This window comes from Leopardus geoffroyi, chromosome A2 (assembly GCF_018350155.1).
Source record: "Leopardus geoffroyi isolate Oge1 chromosome A2, O.geoffroyi_Oge1_pat1.0, whole genome shotgun sequence".
Lineage (NCBI taxonomy): Eukaryota > Metazoa > Chordata > Mammalia > Carnivora > Felidae > Leopardus > Leopardus geoffroyi.
Window position 1 is genome coordinate 100,388,037 of NC_059331.1, and position 10,624 is coordinate 100,398,660.

The following is a 10,624-nucleotide window of genomic DNA, read 5'->3' on the forward strand; positions in this document are numbered from 1 at the left end:
TAGATGCCAGCATTACTTTCTACCTGAAACAACTTGGGGTAAAACTTAAAATTATCTAAATGTTTTTGTGGTTAGGCAAAAAAACAAAAACAAAAACAAAAACAAAACAAAAAAAAACCCCACCTAAATATATATTTTATGGCAGGACTATAAACAGGCCACATATGTATATAAACACATAAAGTACAGCACCCAACACATACACGTGTACAGCTTTGCATCCATGCGGCCCCCAATTTCTGTTTTCCTTTTTGCCATATTGGATCTCTGCAGAGTTGGCCTTCCTTTAATTGCCTGCATAAAACGTCACTAGCCGATTATAAGGAGGGCAAAAGGAGTATTTTTTAGAAACATTTTGCTTTCATGGTCGAAATAATTTTATTTATCCAGAATATACAGTTTAATTCCTCTATCTACACTTATTTACATGGTTAAAATAACATTGAAAAAAAGTCTTTTGAAAAGTTGAGGTCATAGATTTCAAGGCACCATTGATAGTGTCCACAGTTGCGCAAAAAAGTTCGTCAGTAAAAAAAAGAGGGGCTGGGGATCCTTTGAAATGCAATAACTTACATGCAAAAAAGCTTTACACATGAATCTTTTTTGTTTCCACTTTCCAACCTTCCCCAAATGAATTCCTTTCTTTATGACTCTCTAAAACAGCAAAACACAGCAGTCCCAAAAAGAGAGCAAGAGCAAGCCGCCTAATAGAGTGTCCCGGAGGCCAGCGCCAGCGGGTGCTGTAAGGAGCCAGGAGGCGGCAGGTGGGAATTGATTGAGCTGGCCGCGCTCGGGTACCAGGAAGCCGAGTTCTCCAGGTAGCTGGACGCGGGGGACTGGTTGGAGGTCGGAGGGTGGGCATGAGGGTGGTGGCTGAGCGAGCGGGACGAGCCCTGGGGCTCCCACACCGCCGGAGACTGCGGCGAGTTACACGCCATGGGGTCGCTGGAGCTGGGGCTGTGCTCCGGGGGCATCTCCCCGTTTTTCATTATCTTCTTGATCTTGGATCTTTTGTTCTGAAACCAGATTTTCACCTGGGTGGGGGAACAAAGGCACACGTTACCGGGTCACTCAGAGGCCGCCCGCGCCTTCCCCAGAGCGGCGACTGGAGGCATCTTGGGCCTCCAAGTGGCCCGGACCTGGCGTCTCCCTGTAGCTCGCGGCCTAAAGTCAGGGGGCCGAGCAGGAGGCCAAGCCCGGATCAGGGGCCCCGAGAGGACACCCTGACCGGCTAGGTGCTCACCGGCCGCCTCAAGGGCGTGACTCGGAGGCCGCGGTTTGTAGTTTTTGTTCGGGCGGGGGGAGGGGGACGCGAAGGTCCCCGCGGCGTGCGCCCACGTGTGGGCCTGCGCCGTGCGCGCGAAACGCGGCGCAGCGAAGGTCTCCAAAACAATGGCTCGAGAGCCGCGCGAGGGCCTTGGGGCTGGCTGTGCGCGCGCGAGTGTGGAGGGAAAGGAGCGGTGTCCCCATCTCCCGCCCAATTCCCTCCACTCCCTCCTCAGCTTCCAAAGGTCAGAATGCGCCTGCAGCTCTGGGCGGCGATTCGAACATTCTTCATTTTTTTTTTAATAGGCCCCAGCAGGGTTGCAGTGGGGGTGAAGGGAATGGGACAAGCAGGGGATGATATCCCCCTCACCACAGCGCCCCCTCCCTCCCCCCCCCCCCTCTTTGAGACCCTCTGGCTGCTACGGCCGAAAGCTCCGCAGGAGCGGGGCGTGACCTTTCAGCTTTCCTGCCGGAGGCGACCTTCACTGCCCAGGACCAACGCGAAGCCGCCGGGCCGGCTCACCCCCAGAGGCTCTGCACTGTGAAGAGGACCAATTTCTCAAGGTCGTGAGAGTGTCCTAGAAATGACCCTCCCCTTGTTTCCAATCTAGGAAATCGGCCCCTCGCCCCTGGAGGCCCGAAGCGAGGGGTGGGGGGGTGAGCGACGTCTCCATCCCGTCCCCACAGTCGCACGGCGGCGACACCCGGCCGGGCTCGTGGAGGTAAGGGCTGGGGGCCGTGTCTCTCTGTCTGCGAGTTTCTGGCGGGTGCTATCCAGTCGGTTCCAGCCCTTCGGGACGGAACCGCGCGGCCCAGCAGGCAGCCGAGGCGGGGCTCCGGCCGGGCCGCCGGCGGATTTACCTGCGTTTGCGTCAGTCCCAGCGAGGCGGCCAGCTCCGCGCGTTCGGGCAGGGCGAGGTACTGAGTCTTCTGAAACCTTCTCTGCAACGCGGCCAGCTGAAAGCTGGAATAAATAGTCCTGGGTTTACGAACTTTCTTTGGTTTGCCATTCACCATCCTCACCTCGGGCTCGGCCACTTCTTTCTCTAAATAATCAAAACAGACTCGGTTAGAGTTTGTCGACAGTGTTTCGTTTACAGAACCCTCAAATACAGTCCTTAGGGGTTTTGTTTATTTGTGTTGTTTTGTTCTGTTTACCACGCAGTCTTCCATCCCCGTGGCACCTCCTTTGCTTAACAAGACCCAGAGAAATATGCCCCTCTCCGAAACCGTGGAAAAGCCAGGTGGTTTGATTAATTCCCTACTCTGTTCATTCAGGTTCTTGTGGGCTTGTGCAGAGCTCTTTGTACAGCTCAGCTCCCTTCTTGGAGTCTGGGATTTAGCCCTTGCAGCCGTTCCTGTTGCACCCTGACCTGTTTTTACGCCACCCTGTGCTCACCCTCGTTTTTGGGGCGAGCGTGGCCAGCGCCTCCTGGGGCTTCAAGGGAAGGCCCTGGGCCTTGACATCCCCCGCCCCCCCCCCTCTGCCCCGCTACTTCTGTCGGCGTCTGTTCGGGCGCCCGCAGAGACCAGACGCTTGGGCAGGGAAGACGCTAACCGAGGTCTCCAAAGTTCAAAGACCCACAAGCAAACTATGCTCCTTCAATTCAGCAGCAAAAGGTCCAGGCCGCTGCAGACAGAGGGCCGATTATGCAGCCCCCATAATCTCCCTGCAGATCTGCGAGGGCACAGATGTGTCTGGTTTCTTTTACAAATAGACTTAATAAGTTCTTGGCCAAAAGAAAAAAAAAAATCTTTCACTTATGCACGAAATAAAGAGACACTGAAAGGAACGAAGACATACCACCTCCTGGGCTCTCTTTTAAAATTTAGTAAGAGTCACACATTGAAAAGGATTGGGTGCTGGGGTGTTTTCGTAGGAAAGGGGCGGCAGGTCAGGACGAATTTCTCAAAGTCGTGAATATATTTGGGGGGGGGGGCGCGGGAAGACTTTCTTAAAGCCTGTCTTACAAACATACCCTGGGGCCACAAGTCCCCTTTCCGAAAAGTACCACCTTATCAAAAGTACCATCTCTGCAAGGGGTGGAGAACCTTTCCCCTGTGTGTGTGTGTGTGTGTGTGTGTGTGTGTGTGTGTGTGTGTGTGTGTGGCAAGCTCCTGGGAGAGAGGAAAGGGTGGAGAATGAGAGCTGTGGTCTCTATTCTGCCAAAGAAGGGGATTCTAATATTAGCAGGATTATTAATGTGCTAGTGGGAAGAGATCAAACCCAACCAGCAAAACCTCTCCAAGGAGACCTCATGCCTCTCTTACCGCCCAAGCTAACCCTCTTCAACTCTCCAACTAAGTTTCAAGGCGAAAAGAGAGGAGGTGGGGAAGAGGAAGAGAAATTGTACGCACCCCTCAGCAACCCTCCTCCACCCTTAAATGCTTTTTTGTTTTTGGAAATGCCCTGGATAAACCACAAGGCTCTCTGCGCGTTCTTCCTCTGGCAGGCTGCAGCTCCCCAGTCCTCAACCCCCACCCCGCGCGCCCAGGGCACCGACACCACGCTGGCTCGTGGCTGTTCTCAGACTAATCCCGACAGAGTCTTTGAGGCAGCCTTCCACTCCCACTCGCACCAACCGAGCACGCTCACCAACAATTCCAACGACTAACTTCCCCTTTATTACGCAAACGCCACTCAGGCTGCTTGATTCTTTCTTCTCTCCACCCCTAGCCCCTTTGCAGCCTAGTTGGCTTCCAGACCAGGCAAGTTGGGAATCCAGAAACTTGAGGGCCCCCCACCCCCAGGTGCCGGAGTGGAGGATTCTACTAAGGAGGATTCTTCTAAGAATCCCTAAAATGCTGGCCCAGGAGAACCTCTCTTGGTTGCAGAGTCCAGGCCCCCCTCCCTTCTGCCGGGCGCGCCCCCACTGTAGTGGTTGTCGCGGGCCCCAATCTCCCACCCCACTTCGCGCCTCTGAAGTTCTGGCTGCCCCTGTATCTGCCCCCATCCCGCCCCCTCCCCCCCCATACCTGGCTGGCTGGTGGCGCTCGGGACGCGGTTGTAAGCGCCGCCGTACTGGTGGTAGGGGCTGGCGTAGCTGTAGTCGGCGTAAGCTTTGGCGGGGTAGCTGCCGGCGGAGCCGTTCACGCCATGGTACTGGTACTGGTAGGGGTTGAGCGCTTTGCCGTAGGAAGCCGAGGTAGGAGAGCAGTAGCCGTGTGGGGCTCCCCCCGTGGGACTGTAGTAGTCGGAATCGGTGGCCGACGACTCGGGCAAAGTTGGCGATTCCTGAGACGGATGGTGCATGGCTGCGGACGTCTGGAACGGAGCTTGGAAGTCGCCGGATCGGATGCTGGGGACCCTTCTGTCAAACACTCCTGTCATCGCTCACAGGCGGCGGCTGTCCTTGCTGCTGTGGCGGCGGCTGCTGCCAGAGTTGGCTGTGGGCTGCTCTGGTCTAAGCAGACATGGCTGTGGGAGCGAGGGAGGAGGAGGAGGAAGAGGAGGAGGAGGAGAAAAGGAGGAGGCGGCGGCGGCGGCGAGGAGGAGGCTGGGAGTCGTGGAGGCTCTGTCTCCGGCTGGCTGACTGATGGCTGAGGCGCAGCACAGCCTTGGTTAAATCCTTAATTGCGCGCTTACGCACAGCGGGGTGGATCGGGTTCCATTGGCCAGGGCCTCGGGAGCAGCAGCAACACCCTAACTCGTCCAACTAGTTTTAGCACAACAAAGCATTGCTTAAAAAAGAGGGAGAAAAAAATGGAGGGGGTGGGGAGGAGTGTGTGTGTGTGTGTGTGTGTGTGTGTACGCGCGCGCGCGCGCGCGCGCAGGGGGGCGCACGCGTGTGTGTTGTTGTTGCTTGTTGGGGGAGGGTGTCTCAGACAATCTGTTTTCAGTGAATACCAAAGACAACGCAGAAGCCCCAACACCCAGCTCAGTAATGTCTGGAGACAATGTGTTCCAATCAGCAGCCTCGGAAAGTGCACATGTTTGGGGGATGAGGTCGGCGATGGTCTTTCCTTGTTCCCTACCTCCCCACCCCTGTGGCTTGCAACTGGGGCTTGTGTGGAACTGAAGGCTGATGTTGAAATGAGGAATCAAAGCAGGGTATGGGGGGAGGGAGCAGGGATGTGGGACCGGAGGTGAGAAGGAATAGAGAGCAATATTTTTGGTGGGGTGCTGAGAACCAAGTTGCAACTTACGGGTGTTGAAAATTTGTGATTTGGGGAATGCCACAAATTTGCAGCAAGCACTTCTTTTGCACAAGATGAGTACTTACTTCTCAGACAAGGGCTGGATAAGGATGCTCAAGAATGCACGCTGTCCATTGAGCTGTTAATGGCAGAGAGAGTTCCTGCAACCCTAAATCTCTACAATCATTTAAAAATATCATTGTCACAAGCACAAATAACTTAATGATGCCAAAATTGCTGGTCCCCAAGAAGAGCAGGCAGCCGCACATTTTGTTCAATATTCTTGTCTACGCGGACGCCATTGGAATAGAGGGTCTATAACTGTGTTCAGTGGCCAAATACTCCTGCAGAAGTGAATGGTTCACTTACGATCTATCATTACTCCAGGACCGAATGGGGAAACCCTAGGAAGACTAGGAAGTAGGGACAAAAGCTGTTTGGGGTGAGGTTGTGTGAAGTCCACGAATCTCCCCCTCCAAGCTCCATGGACGTGGCAGCAAAGGGCTTGCCTTTCTAATTCCCAAGTCCCGCTTTCTGTATTCTCCTTCCCTTCATTTCCCGTGGCAGACATGCCTCAACTGATATGCAAAGGGAATAAAGGCTCCATAATCAAACACTTGGTACTGGAGGTGCAGAGTTTGCTTTTCATGACAGTCACTCTTGCTGTAGTGGTGATGCAGCTGGGAGCTTAGAAATTTAGCATAAGTCAAACTACCGCGCCCCCATATCCACTCCCCTAAAATAGGCAACTGCAGGAGCTGGATCCTGATTTGGGCCCTCCCAGCATCTATCTCCAGGGAGTCTGAGACCGAGAACCTAAGACCCAGAACCTAGAACCTGGGCTGGTGGGGCCTCTCATTCCCTCACCCACCCACTCTCAACCGAAGAAAGTGTCCACGTTAGTTGTGTTCAGTGCTAGTTTAGCCTTACCTTAGTCATAGAGCTACTCTGACCCAAAATAGGCTGGCAGGGAGAGCCAGGGTTCTGGAACTCAGGGCAGGATGTCAGCCTAGCTTCGGAACTGCAAACTGGAGTGACCACACGTGCACTAACTCCTCGCTTCTGCAGTCTGGGTGTGGTAAAACCACAGCTATTGGTGCACTACCCTTTGGGGACAGTTTTAGGACAGGAGCGCACAGGGAAGGGGAGGTGTGTGTCACAGGGTCCCCACAGCATTCCCCCTCTCCCTGCACCCCCTTCCCCACTCTGGCCCAAGCCTCCTGCTTTAGGCCTGTGCAGCCCTGAACTTCTCTGAGATAGTCCACCAGGAAACAGAGCCTTGGCTGTTTACCCCTTGCCTCACGCTGTCGATGTTGGCATCGCAGCTCACCCCTGGGTTTAAACTGTGAAGAACTACAGGACATCGGGAAAGCAGTGCCAAACCCGTACTGCTTGCAGTTCTGGTCTCTGTGCTGGAAAAGTTCTTGGCACCCACTGAGTCACCTTACACACATCCTGCCATTTAATTACATGAATCGCTTCCCCAGAGTAATGCCAGCGATGGGTCAAAGCACCTCCTGGCAAAGGCAAGTGGAGCAGGGAGCTGGGCTGCCTTAGCGGGTCCCCACACCCCCCACTTTTTATTTGTTATAGATTTAAAAGTTACTAGGCAGAGGGAAATAAGGTCAATACGACTATGCTCCAAATGGTTATGTCCTTAGACCTTGCTGAGAAAGCAGATTTCAACTAGTACGAGATTGGAAACTGCAAATTTGGGGCATGATTTAGAAGTTAGGGATCTGGTCGAGAACACAATGTTACAATGTTAAGTTAGTTTATTTATTTTTATTTTTTTTAAGTTAGTTTAGACCTTACTAAATTTTGCTTTTCCCTCCGTCAAAAAAAGACATTCTCGTATTTTATCCAACACAAAAAGGAACGGGATGGTAGGGAAGGATTTAACGTCTTTGTTTCAATTCCTAAAGCGCTGGCCCACATGCCAGACTAGAGGCACTGGCACAGAGGCCGCTGCTGTGTGAGACCTCCAAATCTGGGTGTGCCTCTGGAGATCCAGAGCCTTAACTTTCTTGATTTTGTTCTTTTCTAGCTGGACTCCAGTTCCCCCTACCCTTTCCTCATAGGCAGCGGGAGGAGGAGGGAGCTCTAAGTTAAAAGGAGTTTGATCACAATATAGTTCCATTTCATTTAACGTTTTGGAGTCCTTGTGGCAACCGGCCTGCCCCCCCCCCACATCCCCCCCCCCACCGCCCCGTTTCGGATCAAAACCCCGGGCGCAAAAGCTCTGAGAATCTCGGCTCTCAGAATAGAAACTTTTGCTGGTACTGTGGGTGGTAATCACACCAAGGCCTAGAACTTTGCTTTAAGGCCAGCGAGCTGTTGTCTCTTTCAAAACCCACCGACAGGCCCAGTCGTGGAGGAACAGCTCCACGGCAGCAAAATTATCCAGAAGTACTCTCCCCACTGAGACACGTAGGAAGAATGTGAGTAATTCCATCTCCTGGTAGCCGAAATTTGCAAGGGGCGAGAGGGGGCGGACGTGGGGGGCGGGATGGGCCCTAAGAGAAGTGCAAGTCTTTACCGTGAGCGCCACCCAGTGTCCGTGAGGGATGGCGCGCGCAAATGCCTAACGTTTCCCAAGCTGTGAGTCGCTGGCTGGACAATGCTGGCAGGTCTTTGGGGTTGGAGTACACTACTACGTGGCTTTCCTTCTTTTTGCTTCCGGCAGACCTTTCTCTCCACCCCATGCCCGTTAGCTCCTTTCCTTTACTACTTATACATTCACACTTTTCCTCCCCTCCTTCCACCGGATCAGCTTTTTCTGGGATTCAGTACGAAATCTGGCGATTTGGGGGAGTAACACGCTCCGTTCAATCTGCTCTACTGGGATGACTGGGAATAGTTGGCGGTGATCTTATCTCCTTGACAGTGAAGCAGGCCCTCGTCTAACTGGATGAGGCGCTCCGGAGCCTGCTGGTAATTCTCTGCTTCTCTGGGCTGAAATGGTAGTGCCGCTGAATTTGAAGGAGGAGTGCCTTGGAAAGGGGTGGGAAAGATTATTTTAATAAGCTGCATTAAATGCAGTTTTCTCCCTCTGGTCCATCTGGAAGACTGTTTACTTGTAGGCTTGTGAAAAGCAGAACATCCTTTCATTGGGACTTGAAGTTCAGTCAAATCACTGCATCTGAAAATATTTAATTTATGTACTTAAGATCTTTTTAATACGGAAACTATTGTTTCATTTATTTAAAACATTGTGCACATCCACCAGATGTGCCATGCAGGTAGATAAAGGAACCCATAATATGATACTGGCATTATATGTGCAAACTTGACACAGTGCTTTTGGACTTTAGGATTTTTATCAGTGAACTACCTGCCATTTAAACGTCCCATTCTTGGCTTATTTTACTTTTTATTTGCGATGCTTTATCCATTACTTTTCTTTATCTGTCTAGTGAAAAAAGCTTTCAGAGAAATTCACTGTTACTATGTCTTTATTGATCATGAACCATGTAGAGTACTTTTCATCCCAGAAATATCAAGCACAACAAAGCTGGCTGTCATACATTTTGTGGAGATAGATCTGAATAATTCTATTTACAATGGAGTTTCATTTTTCTTTGAACTAGGTCTCTAAGACCACGTAATAACTTAAGGTAACAGCCTTGAAATATTCAATCTGATGTTTGTTTAGAAGAGATATATTTCTATGAACTGAGGTGAGGTGAAAAGACAGGAACGATTGTTTCAAAAATGGTGAAAGCTTTCAAAAATATCACAAGTTGTTGGTCATTGGTTTTGGCAACTCAGCTGAATGGCCTTTGTGTCTTCCAACAGAAAGCAAGGCACACCGGCTTGGAACTGACATTCAGAGGTGGTTCACCCTCTGAGTTAGCAAAACTGTTTAATTCCCCCACTGAAGTTTAAAGTTCTTCCTATGGGGGCGCCTGGGTGGCGCAGTCGGTTAAGCGTCCGACTTCAGCCAGGTCACGATCTCGCGGTCCGTGAGTTCGAGCCCCGCATCAGGCTCTGGGCTGATGGCTCAGAGCCTGGAGCCTGTTTCCGATTCTGTGTCTCCCTCTCTCTCTGCCCCTCCCCCGTTCATGCTCTGTCTCTCTCTGTCCCCCCCCCAAAAAAAAAATAAATAAACGTTGAAAAAAAAATTAAAAAAAAAAAATAAAGTTCTTCCTATGTATTCTCAAGGCTGAACTAACCAGGCCCAACCCAAAATGCTTTGAAGCCCTTATGAATTGACAATGAGCTCACCCAGGGAGGGAGGTGAGGGAAAGAGTATGGGAGTTGATGGAAAGGGTAGGTAGAAAGATTCCTCCCATGCTGAAATTAATTTCAGTACCCCCCCCCCGCCCCCCATCCTCAAGAAAAACGTGTTTGGAGTTCAAGAGTGTCTCTACCAAAGTAATCTCAAAGGATTCACTAGCAAACAATTATAGAAATATTCTGAATATATTAAAAATCCCCAGAGGGGGAAACTATTTTCCACTTAATTCCAACCTAACAGGGTTTTTCAGTTTATTTCCAAATGATAGTGCAGATCATAGGCTTCTGTACATTTTATTTTTATAATTAAGACATTAAAATATGTTTATTCATTTAACTTAAACATAACTGGCTAGGAAAAGGCCTTAAGTATCCACTCTAATCTATTCTCTATGAAACGAATTTAATATACCACAGCTGAAAACACTTCAAGTTCATCTAAGTAGGAAGTAAATGGGATTATATTATTATATGTCTTTGCAAACTGAATTGAGTCATATTCTTCATCCTAAACTCAGATTTCATCTTCTTGAAAGGAAGGTTTGGCTGTGATACTATTTACAAAACCTTTATTCTTCTTAAAGATATATAAATATTCCAATTAAAAAAAATACCTCTTGTGGAGTTAAAAGAAAAGTAATCGGCAGACAGGAATTCAGAGCAATGATCCAACTCTGGCAAGGAAATAGCAAGAGTGAAGCTTAAGTCATCTTTAATAACATCCTAATTCCAAGATCAATTTAGAATTTTAAAGTTCATTGATCCTAAGCCACTGTATTTTTATGATCTGACAACACTGTAGGCAAAGATGTAAAAAACCACTTCTAAAGTCAAATCCATTCAGATTATTCAAACACTGTGAGCTGGGTAAAACTTGGCGCATAATGTATATGCACATGGGCAGATAGTATAATGTTATAGATGTTTTTGTGCTCTCTCTTAATTATATTATTTTAATAGATTAAAACAAACAGCAAGAAAA

At 50.0% G+C, this 10,624-nt stretch overlaps 1 protein-coding gene across 1 annotated transcript; it reads right to left on the minus strand.

Moving 5' to 3' along the window:
• Positions 1-353: 353 nt before the first annotated feature.
• DLX5 (distal-less homeobox 5) lies at positions 354-4,913 on the minus strand. The gene is made up of 3 exons (XM_045494866.1): positions 4,243-4,913; positions 2,128-2,312; positions 354-1,034 (listed from the first exon to the last, which is right to left on the minus strand). Exons 1-3 carry the CDS (start codon positions 4,595-4,597, stop codon positions 705-707), a joined length of 870 nt encoding a protein of 289 aa, XP_045350822.1. The 5' UTR covers positions 4,598-4,913; the 3' UTR covers positions 354-704.
• Between the last annotated feature and the right edge of the window lie 5,711 nt (positions 4,914-10,624).

Excerpts from the sequence above, each read along its gene's own strand:
- DLX5 (XM_045494866.1), bottom strand. The coding sequence starts at position 4,597 with ATGACAGGAGTGTTTGACAGAAGGGTCCCCAGCATCCGATCCGGCGAC. Across the intron at positions 2,313-4,242 it reads GAGCGCCACCAGCCAGCCAG|AGAAAGAAGTGGCCGAGCCC; the intron begins GTATGGGGGGGG and ends TTGATTATTTAG. Across the intron at positions 1,035-2,127 it reads TGGGACTGACGCAAACGCAG|GTGAAAATCTGGTTTCAGAA; the intron begins GTAAATCCGCCG and ends TCCCCCACCCAG.